Here is a 15,079-nt window from a genome sequence, read left to right as displayed (position 1 = left end):
CAGCGAGATTCACCCGAGGCCCTTTAGAGCAAGCATTAGTCACTCCACATAAAAACATCCAGTCAATCCAAAGCAGGGGAGCAGGAACAAGTGGGAGACACGATCTATGGTGGGCTGTTCATGGTAGCCATTTTCCAACATGTGAAGAGAAAATCAAGGAAGTCTTTACGTTAGACTTGAGCAGAAGTTTGCATAACAGTGATCGATACTGGAGGAGACACCCTGATCCAGGCTCATATTGGATTTGAGTCTCCCATGTCTACATAGACCTAGTCGAGAGCATTGGGCTGAAACCTGAGGCCATATGACCGTAATAGATGTTGACTGCACACGTGACACTTACATAACCACAGATTACCTATCAGCATTTAGCAGGAATGGCATTCACACTTTCCAGAAAATACTGTATATTGACTACGTATTTTAATTTTCGTGTTTTTTCCACATCCAGAGCGCTTCATAAAATGATGATTGGTTAAAGTGGTGAATGGTAATGTTCTATCATTTACAGGGATTTCTTGAGATTAGTCTTCATCAACTACTGTCAGTTGAAGATGTTCAAGCTTCAGACGTAAAGGACACTCAGATTCCTATCCTCTCTTTCTAAGTAGCTGAACTGGACAGTTAAAAAAAAAAGATGTTCAAGCCTTATGAATTTCAACAATCAAAATGTGCCATAGATACAAATGTATAAAGATCCCTAACTAATTAAGCAAGAGCAGTTTTCCCTTGCCTCAGAGGTAACAGTCCTCATATGGAAATAATTTCAAAAGTAAAAACAGCTGCAATCCTATCTATACTTACATATAAATGGAACTTTGTCTGTGCGTGCGTGTCTTTGTGTGTTCATTCCCTATGGACTCTGATACGGCTGGGCAGATTTTGCCAAAATTTTACACAGTTATACTTTATGTGTCTGGAAGTGTTCTTAGATGGATTTGATCTCTGTAGGCCTCCATTTAATGCGGAAAATTAGTTTGAAACTCTGAAAATGAGCATATACAATCCCTGATTATGGAGCTGCCACTGCCATCTTTTGGCCAAAGGACGCGTCTCTTGCGATTGCAATGTCGCAGTTGGCTTTCAAACAATACTGTTTTATGTACAAATGTACATATGCTGTGATTATACATTGTGGTTTTGAGTACACCACAACAAGATGTTAGGTTTGAAAAAATGTACAATTTTCCGGAACATTACGGTTTTTCTCAATTACTTTGGTATATTTCTCAGATCAGAATTGAAATTGTTGTTTAATCCTCACAACATGTCGCGCAAGTAGCAAAACAACATGGATTACCTGCAGAAGCCCGTTTTTGTGCATTATACTTCATCTTTCGCTCAAAATTAAATTTATGAATCAATGAACATGTCAATGCTGTAAATGACAAGCCCTTGTTTCATTGTGTACAGACAAGACAGTCAAATTGCTTAGTCATGCTCTCAATTGAACAGTTACTCTGGTGGAAGGCTCTGATGCTGAAGATGGTGTACGTAAGGTTTGATGAAAATTTCAAGTTACACATTTGTGTGTGGGAGATTGATTGCAAGAGACTGAACAAGATTCAGTTTACACTTTTACTGTTTTTACAATTTCTTGACAGACCATGTCACTGTGATACAGAAAGCAAAAGACAGTACTGAGTATCACTAAGAAAAAAAACAAAAGCAAAATTTGAAACGTAACCATAAGACAATAGGCACAACTCCATTAACATTCAGTTGTGGGTTGCAAACCATTCGCTGATTATGTTGGAGTGGTAGAAACCCACATTGTCCCAAACCATCACAAATTTTGGCATGTTAAATGTTACGTAAGATAAGCGAAGAAAATGCTTAGAAATACGCACACACATGTTTTGACAACATTTTCATCCATTTTGCATGTAAAGACTTATGCAATGAATTAATGGCTAAATGTTATGGGTGGTGAGACTATTAAATAGAGACCCATGATCATCCATTTTGACCATCATGACAGATGCGACTGATAACGTAGGTAACAGCAGAGAATTGTACAAAATCATTTGCATGGATGCACGAAAACATCTGCAACTTGCTCAAAGAAATGAGAAACTGGTTTTTTGATGTGCACTAGTGATACGATGTGAGGATTGAACAAGTAGTTTTGAGAATTTCAATTCTTATCTGAGAAACGTACCAAAGCAATTGAGAAAAACTGTAATAAGGCATTCATTTTGGCTGGATATCTTGATCTCTATAAAGGCAAGTTTGTCTGTGTGGCTGGCTGTGTGTTCGTGTTCTATGGACGCCGAAACGGCTGGGTGGATTTTAACAAAATTGTGCACAGTTGTACTTTATGTGTCTGGGAGTGTTCTTAGATGGCTTTGATCTCTGTAGACCTCCATTTAGTTTGGAAAATGAATTCGAAACTCAAAAAATTTGCATAGAAATTGCCAATTTTTACTTTCATCAGAGCAATGCCAGGCCATACTGTTGATAAATCCATCCAGCCTACATTTAAAAAAAAAAATCATGGGGAATCCCTGATTTCGAGGTTTCTTATGTGTCAATTTAAGATACATTGGCCCCAACAACCCATCACAAGTAGTATGCCCGGCAAAGCCAAGCTATACTGCTCGTAAATTATTTGAGTAATGCCATTTGGTCATCTTGATATTCACCTTGAGAATAACGCAAACAGATTGACAGATCACATTCTGCAGTCGTATCAGGTTCGTTAACCAACCAAATTAACTTCGGCAGGTGTTGGTGATTAATATCCAATGACATTCCGAGAGACAGACGGTTATGAAAATATCAAATGATTAGGGTCTCTGTACCAAGGAGGACATGAGGTGATATAAAGTTAGTCATGTGTACCTTGTCAGTGTCTATGAATGCAGTGTTTGCAAACTGGACTATTTTGTTGTGTTAATGGGTATCATGCACAGTGTCGCTGCTATTTTTATTTATTTTAATGTGTTTTGATTAAATCATCGCCTGCCATTGATGATAGACATCCCATTCATGTAACTGGGAGGACTGGCTGTGAATCCTTATCTATCAGTGCCAAAGCTTGACATCCAATCAGTTTGGATGTTGAGCGCCTTCATTGGCAACCAATGAGTTAATCACCACTTTGATGCAAAAACGCAAAACTGCAGAACTGTAGTTTTAAATAAAGTAAATTAACATCTTCAACAATTAAATTAGAGCAAAGCCATTTAAGTTAAAAACAGACAAGACTTCCGAGCAACAGTGCAAATAATTTTAGGCAAATTTCACAAATAGCTGGTACTTGGTACTTTTGTTCTTTTTTTCATTTCTCGGCACATGATTCTTGGCATCTTATAGAAGTCTCAGAAAAAGCTATGGAAAGGGTCCAGTGATGGACCCCTAGCAAATAATGTATTCAAATGATCAATAATATTAATACAGTAAATGCTTAAGGTCTAATGCAGGTGTGTCAAAGCAACCGTCCGTGGGCTGGAACCGGCCCGTCGGTTTGTTCAGTATGACATTCACACTTTAGTTCATTTCAAGACAAGGGGACAAGTGTACTTTCATTCTGGAAAGTTCCCACTTTAATTTGCAGGTGAGATTAGTCGAGTACTTGTAAATGAAGTCAAGTTTTCAAGATGGATGTGGAAACAAATGTCAATTTTAATTCGTGTTTACATTATGCTTTCTTGTATGAGAATAAGATGAAATGATAATGGATGGAGCAATTTTTCAAACTGTGATCCACTGAGACCTGTAAGTCGCACATTCTAGCTGTGCAGTAAATGAAAACACTGACTCATACAGGTGGTATTGTTAATATTGCATTTTGAATATATATATATGCATGATTATTGTACATGTTGTGTATATTTATTTATTTGCAAAATGACTGGGGGGGAAATGAACTGTTGTTATTCATAACTTATTTGACCATATGTAGTACTGGCCCACTTGAAATCTAATTGCAGTGAATGTAGCCCATGAGCTAAGAGGAGTTTGGTACCACTGATCTAACATATACCCAACAATGACTTTGCAAGCTTTTCCACAGGCTTATAATGTATTGTTAGCATGACGATAAGACCGTGTACTAGTATGTGTGTATGTAAGACAACATAGTCATAGCCATAATTTGACCTGATGACCTTATGTCATACTTTTCCAACAAAGCACAATAGTTTCCATTGCTCTTCAAACTTTTTCATGTGTTATAAGGGGAAAAGCAGTTTGTCTTGGACTAAAACTTCTAATACTCTTCCCAACCTTCAATGACCTAAATAGAAAAACAACAAGAAAAAGAAAGATGTTATCCAAAACACTGCATTAGACGAATCCAACAAGACAGCAAAGCTAATAATAAGGTTGATCAGATATTAAGTCCTCCACAAAGTCTGCAAACATGGTTTGGGTCAATTGTTTCTCCCCTTTAATAAAAGCAATTGTAGTTGTAGTCTATTGTTTTCACCTTCATGACTTGTTAGGACTGTGCCTCTGTGCGATGAGAACACAGCTAATGCGTGGGTAGAATGGCAGCACAAAACAGGCCAATTCTCCTGCAAGGTTCTCCTTTTTTTAGTTGCCTTTAGCTCTTTATGATTGCCTTTTCCACCATTAATAACATAAAAAACAATAGACTACCTATCATTTTGAACTTTCAGGGACTTCAGTAGCATGTGGATCCCACAATCGCCTGCTGCCACATTCTCATGATTCACGTGCGTGGTCACAGTGTGCAAGGGTTTTGAGTATCCCCTCCTAAATGTGGCGTTGTTAAAGGCTGGTGAAGGTAGACAGACAGCAAGTCTAAGCTGACCAATTGGGTGCCAGTCTTACATTTGTGATTGCCACACACTTGACAGCAAAGTCTAATACTGAAGTATTGTACTAGTATAATTGCTAGTAAGTATAGTACTGAATAATAAATTGTAATACAAAAGTATACCTGCAGGAGGATATGGTAAGTAATTTGGCACGTTTGTTTTGGTAGGCACATTACACGTGGAGCTGTGCTGTTCAATCCATGAATGCGTGATCCTTGCAAATTGACGGCATGGACAGAGGCGTGCAGCGGTGAACAGTGCATAGCGTACCGCACGAAAGCTATTTTTAGACCGCAAGGTTTACGTCACCATTGTGAACCGGTTGGGGGTCAACATGGAAGCGCGCTCGCATACAACCCATTTAAGTACCGCTTGTTTTCTGCCGGTAAACTTTCAAAAAAGAACATGACGAGTAAACACTGCTGCTATGGAACTTGTACAAACGACTGTAGACATTACGACCGTCCCCATATGAATGATGTTTTCTTCATAAGTTTCCCGAAGCCAAAAACTTAGAGGGAAACATGTGAACAATGGATCAACTTGTGCGGACGTCCAAAAAACCAGTTTAATGCCAGCTAGGTGAAGCCATTCACCTTCACATGCAGTGAACATTTTGTTCAAGGCCATGGTCCTACAGATGTCAATTCCAATCCAATGCCTGCCACGAAGAGGTAACCCATTTTGATATTTTTACTTATTTTTTCAGCATGGCATGGCGTTTTGCCACTTCTTTCTGACAATGAATGACCTGGAAAAAAATTTAAATTGTATTTATATATCACAACAGTCATGTAGTCCTATTTTTCTAAACTACAGGTATTTAAATAAATTAGCCATGTTTGGCCGTGGTCTTTTTGTAATAAGCCTGTTCTACCTATAGGTAGGCTCTAGATTTAACAACTTAACCTTTTCTGTTGTAAAAAAAACAACCTTAGTAAGGAGGAAGTGTAAATAAATTAAAAGAATCACGATTTGTTATTAATGAAAAAATTTAAAGTGTTCGTTGGCTGTCACAGAGTAGACACAAAAATAGCAGTGTAAATTACCCCCAAGGACGGTCGTAGAAAGACGTAAGACAATAAAAGGATATAAAATATAAGAAACACATGGCATATGGTGGTAAAGGATAGCATTTTATAACAGAAGAATGTAATTGTCATTGGAGTAAAGGCCGAGTTATACTTCCGCGTCAGACCTGCGCCGTCAAGGAAGACCCGATTTACAACCCTTCGCCGTAGCCTGACGTGGTCCAGTTGATTTACCCTAGCGTCAAGTCAACGCATATGATGTAGCGGAAATGGACTGTGATTGGTTCGCTCAGACTGTTGTTTCCGGTTCAGCACGATATCACCGCCATTGTAAAAATTATTTTTCTAGACGCAAAAATGGCGAAGCCAACGGGAGTATCATCGAAGAGCAAGTCCTGTCAAGACATAATAAAGTTTGCCAAATGGCAAGGTCAGCGATTGAATAAAAAAAATGGAAGAACCACCGAGACGTGTGTGTTTGGAATCGAGTGGCCACACGAAGCGGTGACCCAGTCGGCCAAAAACTGCCAGCTTTTTATCACCTTATGTCGTATTTTTTATTTGGTGCACTTCATCATTTATTGTGTACATATGTTTGCTGTGAGTCTGTGACTTATTTACGTGTCACACTTCAAGTATATGAAGAATAAAGCACAGGTTTGGTGTCAAAAGAGTTGTTTTGATCTTTAATTTTCAATAACAGACAGTTCACACACGATACATCATCACTGATTGAGAGTGCCTCGGTGCTTTTTATGATATCGTTAACATCAAGGCTTCCAACGCAGTTTAGGAAGTTCCATAGACGCCAGAAATCTGCTATGGCTTCCCACTGGCTGGTTGTAGGACACGGCAAACAAATCGGGCTGGAGGACTTTCCAGACCGCGGACAAAACGCTGTACTCAGTGCTCGACGCCAGTTTGAAGCTAGCCGCCACAGCTAGCTGGTTTTCACCCGAGGCTAGAAGAACTCTATGCGGCATCAAAAGTTAGACAGACTGCCTCGAAACCGTCTTTTGCGTCACCTGCACCTCAACATTTGTATGATCAAAATTTATTCAATGTTGATGAGCTGAAGATCCACATTCAAGCATTCCATCTTGCATTGTTTATTTTTTCTCCGTTAAACTAGACAAGAGGAAGTCAACAAGCATGCCCCAAAACCGTACAAACATAACACAACACCCCTCTAGTGGCTTGGCGGTGAATTACAGAGCATGCGTGACCTGGCTGGAGAACCATCGAATGTCGAATGACGCCGTAGTCGCTGCACCGACACCGCAACGCGGGAGCATAACTCAGGCTTAAGGCAATGCACACAAGAAAAAGGTATCGATAAAAAAAGCTACCTCTGGATCAGGTCAGCACTTTTTCCCATCTATTTCAGCCCTTGCACTCAAGCCATCTCTTTTGTATGTTCTTCCACACAGAATTGGTAGGTTTAGCTCAGTAAACATCTCGTTCGTACACTATTTACATGCATGAGGAGTTTGACCCACCTAGCAACAGTTGCTAAAGTCATGAATATTAATGAGCAAAGGTGACGTGTTACGTGCGGTACACGATTATCACACCTAATGGGTACTTAGGGGGTTGGGGAGTTAAACAAATCAAGGGCGGCTTGATGTTGAAAGTATTTCTCTCAAGATGGCAGAGAGTAGACACCAGATAGATAGATATGGATAACCCTGAGCAAATTAATTAAGCCCTGAACAAATCAGTCAAAAATCCTTTATGGCAAGTAAACAATCATTACATTCTTTGACAAGACCACACATCTGTAGATGCATACTGGCCTTGATGCAAGCATCACATTGAAACACAATGACAAGCTCGACACAAAAAAGTTCTATTTCATCCCTGCTAACCGCCAGAGGCGGTGCTGAAAGCACTGAATGATCCCTTCGCACATGCGCAGTGCGAGTATTAATACCAAAAAAGTCACCTGTGACCCCAGGTTGACCTCCTGCCGGGGTATAAGTTCCGGCGTCAACCTCGTACCAGCCCCTTTTTTCTTCTCGCGTGGCAGTTGCTACTTGTGTCGCGTATAGCCTTGTTTGACTTGAGTCGGAGCTGCGGGTTCGCCCTCCTAAGGCTGCGTCACTCTATTGGCAATCGGGAAGTCTTGGGCTTTTTTCTTGTTTCGTTTTCCGGACTTGGGACTACTGCCGACCCGCGCCGGTGACGGCTTCGTGTGCGACCCCTCTCCCGGCCGGCGGCGTCTGTGTTGGGTGAGTGATCACGGCTGGCTCGCTGTTTGCGCGGCCGCCGGCTCCGTTCGCCCGTTTGATTGTCCCCGCCGGCGCGTTGCTCGACCGCCGCGTCGGCTTCCGTGCCGCCCTGTTTGGCCGCGCGCGGGCATTCGCCGTGTGGCGTCGCTTTTCCGCCGCTTGTGGGCGATCGGTCGCTGGCCTACCTGTGGTTTGCCTTTTTCGCTAGCTTACCTGTGGTTAGCCTTTTTCGCTAGCTTACCCGTGGTTAGCCTTTTTCGCTAGCTTACCCGTGGTTAGCCTTTTTCGCTAGCTTACCTGTGGTTAGCATTTTTGCTAGCTTGCCTGCGCTTGCCGTGTAGGTGCCGTTCGCGCCACCTTCCCTCGGCTCGCTGTTTTCACGGTCGCGTCGCTATGGAGGGCTCTCACTGCTGTGTGGCCTGCGGTTCCCTCCTTGGGCCGTCCGACACCCTGAACCGGTGTGCGGCTTGCCGTGGCCTATCTGACGACCCACGCGGGGGGTTTGCGGATGTTTGTTCGTCCCCCTCCCCCGTCGTGCTCGGGGGCCCGTCCGCATCTGAGACGCGGCCCCCTTCTGGGCTTAGGCGCTCGAAGCGTCGCGGTCCTTCGGCTCCTCCGTCCGGCCCCCGTCCGAAGAGATCGAAAGTTGACGAGCTGCTCGCCTCTGATGTCGAGCTGCTGCGCAGGGAGGTGGCTGAGTTGCGGTCTCTATTGGGTGACCGTCCCCCGGGTGACTCAGCGGCTGCTTTTGACCCGCGTTCGCCTGGCATGCCCGACCTTGACCTGGAGGCCGATGCCGTCTCGCTGGCGGCTTCGGCTTCCATGTTCCATGATGACGTGGGTGAGTCGGCGTTTGTGCCTTCGGAGCTCGGCTCCTCGTCCTCTGCGCTGGGCTCGTCAGCCGGCTCCCCTGACGCTTCCATACTGGCGGTGCTGCGCGGCGCGTTGGCGCGTCTACAGCTGGACTTGCCTCAACGGCCCGCTTCGGCGCCGGCGAGCGCATTTTTTCGGCACCAGCGGTCCGCCCCGAATTTTGCGGTCCCTGCTTCGGCCGACTTTGTTAGGGAGCTCCATGCGGGCTGGAGGGATCCGGCGGCTCTCTCTCGTCTTTCGGCCGATGGTCGGGCTCTGGCGGCCATGCATGATCCGGCCGCTGTGGGCCTGGACCGCATGCCGGGTGTTGAGCCCGCCATTGCATCCCTCATCGTGTCCCCTGAGGAGTCTCTCCGCCCGGTTGTGCGGTGCCCTCAGCCACTGGGTCGGCTGACGGATGAACTAATTCTCCGGGCCTATGGTGCCGGTGCGCGTGCTGGGCGCATCGGTAATTCCATGGCTCACCTCTTGTTGGCCCTCTCAGCGTCCTTACCCGAGAGCGGTGCTGACACCTCTGCCGTGGGCTTCTGCGACGCGGCGTTGCACGCGTTCGCCCTGGTGACGCGGGAGCTTGGGCGGACGATGTCCTATCTTGTGCAGGCTCGTCGTCAGGTGTGGCTTGCTCAGTCCCCCCTGACTGAGCCTGCCCGGAGGACGCTCCGTGACGTTCCGGTTGAACCCGGCCATCTTTTTGGCTCGGCGGCGGTGTCTGCCTTGGAGAGGACTATTTCGGCCCGTGCGACCAGGCAACAGCTGTCGGGCCTGCGTCGGGGCTCCGCTCCTGCAGGTGGGCTGGGGGCTCCCTCTGCTGGTTTTCGTCCTCGCCGTACGGCGCACCTTTCCCCTGATGGGGGCTATGGTGCCCAGCCAGCCTCCCGGCATTCAGCCGATTCCTTTCGTGACCCCGCCCGCTTGCCTCCACGTCGGGCGCAGGCGGGGCCTCCCGCCCGCCAGCCCCCCAGGGCCCGTCGGGGCCGGAGGGGCAGGGACTGAGGCCGTTGGGCCGGCCGTCGGATTTTTTTCCCACCAGCAGCTCAGGTACTGGGCTGCTCGAGTTTCGGACCCCTGGGTGATATCCACCTTGACCCATGGGTACGTGCTCCAGTTCCGACGCCGGCCCCCCGTGTCCCGCCGGGTCCGGGTGACTACTGTCTCGGACCCGGCGAGGGCTCTGGCTCTGAGCCGGGAGCTGTCTTCTCTCCTGGCCATGGGGGCCATCGAGCCTGTGGATCCCCGGGCTTGCCCCCGGGGTTTTTACTCAACTTATTTTCTGGTTCCGAAGAAGACCGGCGGTTTTCGGCCGGTTCTGGATTTGCGGGGCCTCAATCGGTACCTGAAGGTACTTCCGTTCCGCATGTTGACCGTCGCGGATGTATTGCGGGTGGTCACCCGGGGGGAGTGGTTCACCTCCGTTGACCTGAAGGATGCCTACTTTCATGTGCCGGTCGCTCCTCGCCACAGGCGGTTCCTCCGCTTCGCCTACAGGGGTCGCCACTGGCAGTTCAGGGTGCTCCCCTTCGGGCTCTCCCTTTCCCCGAGGGTGTTCACCCGTGTTGTGCGGGCTGGTCTGGCCCCCCTCCAGTCGGTGGGCATGAAGATTCTGCCCTACCTCGACGACTGGCTGCTGTGTGCGCCGTCGCGCGCTCAGGCGTACGGCGATACGGCAGTCCTTCTTGCCCACGTGGATCGCTTGGGCATCAGGGTGAATTTGGGGAAGTCGTGTCTGGTTCCTTCCCAGCAGGCGACCTTCCTCGGGGTGTCTCTGGACTCGGTGGCCATGTTGGCTCGACCGTCGTCCCGTCGGGTGGAGGCCGCTCTTCGCCTCCTCTCGCATTTTCCGGTGGGTCAGGTACGTCCGTATCTGACCTTTCTGCGTCTTTTGGGCGTGCTGACGTCCCTGACCGCGGTCGTGCCCCTTGGTCTTCTCTTCTTGCGCCCCCTGCAGCGGTGGCTGAATGGCTTTCGCCTGGACGCCAGGCAGCACCGGCGACGGTTACTGAGAGTCTCCGGCCGGTGCGCGGTGGCCTTGGCGCCGTGGAGGAACGGGGCTTTCTTGTTGGAGGGCGTTCCATTGGGGGTTGCCCCAGTCCGTCGCGAGGTGGTCACTACGGACGCCAGTCGCTTGGGATGGGGTGCCGTCTGGCAGCGCAGGGCTGCTCGGGGCAGCTGGTCTCTGCGGGACCACGCTGTCCACATCAACGTCCTGGAGCTGCGTGCGGTTCACCTGGCTCTCCGGCACTTTTACCCTTTCCTACGGGGAAGGCACGTGCTGGTGCGTTCAGACAACGCTGCCGCCGTGTACCACATCAACCACCAGGGGGGCACGAGGTCCGCTCATCTCTTGGAGGCCTCCCGCCGTCTTCTTGTGTGGGCGGCCCCTCGTCTTGTGAGTCTGCGGGCCGCCTATCTTCCCGGCCAGTTGAACCGTCTGGCGGACTCCTTGTCCCGCCGTCGCCTCCCGCCGGGGGAGTGGCGCCTCCATCCCGAGGTGGTGCGCGCGATTTGGGGAGTTTTCGGCCAAGCCGAGGTGGACCTCTTCGCCTCCCGGGAGTCGGCCCATTGCCCTCTCTGGTTTTCCCTGGGGGAGCGCTCCAGCCCTCTCGGTCAGGACGCGCTGGCCCACCCCTGGCCGAGGGTCCTGCTCTACGCCTTTCCGCCGCTCCCTCTGATCTGGCTGACGCTTCGGAGGGTGTCTTTGGAGGGGCACTCATTGCTGCTGGTGGCCCCCTTCTGGCCGGCTCGCCTATGGTTTCCCCTGCTGCGCAGCCTGTGTGTCGGCGAGCCTTGGTGCCTCCCCGAGAGGTGGGATCTACTGTCCCAGTTGGGGGGCCAGTTATGGCATCCCGATCCTCGCCGTCTCCGCCTGCACGTCCGGCCGCTGAGGGGACCGACTCGCTGTTTGACGCCTGCTCGAGTTCAGTCAGGCGGACGCTTTTGAACGCCCGGGCGCCCTCCACCCGGCTGCAGTACGCTGGCCGGTGGAGGTTGTTCGTGAAGTGGTGCGGGGACCGTGGGGATGACCCGGTGAGTTGTTCTGTCCCCACTGTTCTGGACTTCTTACAGTCCCTCCTTGATATTGGTCGCTCTCCGTCCACCCTCAAGGTCTACGTCGCTGCCATCTCTGCTCATCACGCCAAGGTCTCTGGTGGATCTGTGGGGAACCACGGCCTGGTCGCTACATTCCTCAAGGGGGCTCTGAGGCTCCACCCCCGCAGGTGTCCTCGCGCCCCGGTCTGGGATCTGCAGCTGGTGCTTGACAGCTTGTGCCGCCCCCCCTTCGAGCCTATGGATGCGGCCGGGCCTCAGTGGGTCGCCCGCAAGGCGGCGTTCCTGCTGGCCGTTGCCTCTGCTAAGCGGGTTGGCGAACTGCACGCACTCTCGGTTAGCCGTCGTGCATGTTTTGGCACCCCGAGGGTTCAGGTGTCACACTGTGGCCTAACGTTGCGTTTATGCCCAAGGTGTTGGCTGGCTCCCGTTGCAATCGTCCCTTACACCTTGCCCGTTACCGCCCCCCGCCTGGGGAGGGTGGGAGCAGACCGGAGCTGTTGTGCCCGGTGAGGGCCCTGAGGCTTTATGTGGACTCCACGGCAAGTTTTCGTAGGTCATCCCAACTTTTTGTCTGCTACGGGGCACGTGGTCGGGGCTCTGCCCTCTCCAAGCAGCGCCTCTCTCATTGGGTCGTTGATACTATTTCTTACTCCTATCAGATGGCTTGTCGCCCCCTGCCGTCGGGTGTGCGCTGTCACTCTACCAGGGGCGTGGCCACATCCTGGGCTGCCCTGAAAGGGGTGCCTCTGGAGGACATCTGTGCCGCCGCCTCATGGTCGGCGTCTGGCACCTTCTTCAAGTTCTACTGTTTGGACGTCACCTCTCCCCACCCGCTGGGTGCGGTCTTCGGATCGGAGGGGACTTCCCTGTGAGGTTTGTGTCTGTTTCTTCGTGACCCCGCTGGTATTGGTCATTCAGTGCTTTCAGCACCGCCTCTGGCGGTTAGCAGGGATGAAATAGAACGAAAGTTACGTATGTAACTACGGTTCTATGAATCCCGAATGACCGCCAGAGCGTTCCGTCACTCAGAATCCTCGTGCCACACGCCAGAAGGTTCTGTAGGGGCTGGTACGAGGTTGACGCCGGAACTTATACCCCGGCAGGAGGTCAACCTGGGGTCACAGGTGACTTTTTTGTTATTAATACTCGCACTGCGCATGCGCGAAGGGATCATTCAGTGCTTTCAGCACCGCCTCTGGCGGTCATTCGGGATTCATAGAACCGTAGTTACATACGTAACTTTCGATATGACACATTTAGGATGTACTGTAGCACCACCACCTATTTACATATAAGCACACACTGCGCTAAATTAATTATTTGTGCCTGATTTGTCCAGTTAAAAACATCTACACCACTAGGGAAAGGATTAGGGAAATTGGTTATGAAAATGTGCTGCTAATTTGCATAAACACTATCTTGTTTAATTACTTGTCTGATTTGAATAAACATCACATGGTAGTAAGGCTTCTGTGTATTTCTTCAAGACATTCTCGACAACAACTGAAGTCCATTAGAATGATAAAGCCGTCGAAATTAATGGAAAATATGCTCTGTAAGAAAGGACTAATTGCATAATAATATTTGTGGGAAGAAATTCTTATTCTTTGTGGCAAGAATATTGTCAAGTCAACTGCAATAGACCCAAGGATCCTGAAGGGTATTGCAAATAAATGGGAAAATGGATATTATTTGTTCATGCTGACACTTTTTGAGAATTTCCCAAACACTCTGCAATGACTTTGGGGAATGACTCCCTGATGAATTGAAAGCCCTTGCAGGTCAGCTCATCCTAAGTGTAGAGGAGAGGGCTTTTAATGGTCCTGCAACCACTTTATTTAGATCAAATGCTGTTTGGCGGGCGGCAACGATTGAACGGGAAAAATCCGGTAAATCTTGTCTTTGCTACCTTAGATACTGCTGCAACAAAGCTATATATTTCTGAATTGGTCCACAGTGTCTGTGTGTGACCTTAGAACAAATCTACATTTTTTTTCTACATGTACTGACATACAGTAAGACTATGGCATTTATCTAGTATATTTTCTTTTTGGCAATAATACAAGCATCAAAGCAACAATTTACCATTCATATATTTTTTGTTTTTGTTTTTTAAACCCAATTCATGACAATGCAGAAGCTTTAAGGAGATGATTTCTGTGTAGAAGAAGACGATACCTTGGCATATGTTTAATTAACAGTGCAATCTACGCGTCTAGCATAAAGTAACATAATAAAGCCTTGGATATTGTCAGATTAAGGCAGCCAATTGGAAAGAGGGGACACCAAGGAGAGAGAAAAGACCCAGGTTGCTCCCCTACGACTAAGCAATATTGCGTAACCACTACTCAGTAGCTGCAAGATGGTTTAAATTTACACTGGGCTTGTAATCCCCAGTGTGCTTTAATAACTGCTCTTGTCACAATGAGCTTTGAGTATTGAGTTAACATTGGTAATGGGAGGTGATAAATAATGTTTATTAAGTTCTCACCGGCCAGAGACAATTAAAAAGTTACCCTGGAGCAGTTAAGAGGTATTTTCAAACACCCACTGACTGCTTTATTGCACTTTGCAGGTTACAATGGAAATAGTTTTTGAGAGAACAAATACAGAAGATACAATATATTATTGCTGATTTGCTTATTTGGCCCTATCGTGTATAAGACGGTTTGAAAAGCTCATCTCATAAAAGTATCTAATATGAGACGGCAAGAGCTCTTCATGACCATACTACTTTATTAGCGGCATATATATATATATATATATATATATTGCTAAAAGCAAAGAAATGTACATATTTCTCCACAGTAAATCTTCCCTTTATTGTTATTATTTTTCATTTTAATTAAAAGTGTTTGTGAGTTGCTGCCTTGTCTGCTGCTGAACGGAACTGGGTTATGGCCCTTATACAAACATGCTGAAAGGAATAAAGAGCAATAATTGTTTGCTGTCTCTCTGTAAGTGATCAATGCACAAGTTGAAGACTAGGTTCACTGTAGGATGATTTAACACCAAGTGTAATATTAAAAAAAGAACTATTACCAAATTGTGTGTACACATTGCAATCCATCAAACTGGGAGCTTTTCCGTATTAAAACAACACTCAGTC

General features: G+C 47.8%; 2 protein-coding genes across 2 annotated transcripts in view; one reads left to right on the top strand and one right to left on the bottom strand.

Moving 5' to 3' along the window:
* The window catches only part of kcna4 (potassium voltage-gated channel, shaker-related subfamily, member 4), a 119,331-nt gene that overhangs the window by 89,232 nt on the left and 15,020 nt on the right, over positions 1-15,079 (bottom strand). The gene's annotated exons all lie outside the window — the stretch shown is intronic.
* LOC130912361 (uncharacterized) lies at positions 8,443-12,842 on the top strand. Its single transcript, XM_057830410.1, has 5 exons — positions 8,443-9,506; positions 9,565-11,810; positions 11,843-11,946; positions 12,025-12,303; positions 12,381-12,842. Exons 1-5 carry the CDS (start codon positions 8,443-8,445, stop codon positions 12,840-12,842), a joined length of 4,155 nt encoding a protein of 1,384 aa, XP_057686393.1.

The sequence above is a fragment of the Corythoichthys intestinalis genome, chromosome 1, assembly GCF_030265065.1.
Source record: "Corythoichthys intestinalis isolate RoL2023-P3 chromosome 1, ASM3026506v1, whole genome shotgun sequence".
Classification (NCBI taxonomy): domain Eukaryota; kingdom Metazoa; phylum Chordata; class Actinopteri; order Syngnathiformes; family Syngnathidae; genus Corythoichthys; species Corythoichthys intestinalis.
Note: the sequence above shows the minus strand (reverse complement) of the source record. Positions and strands in the feature narration are given on the sequence as shown.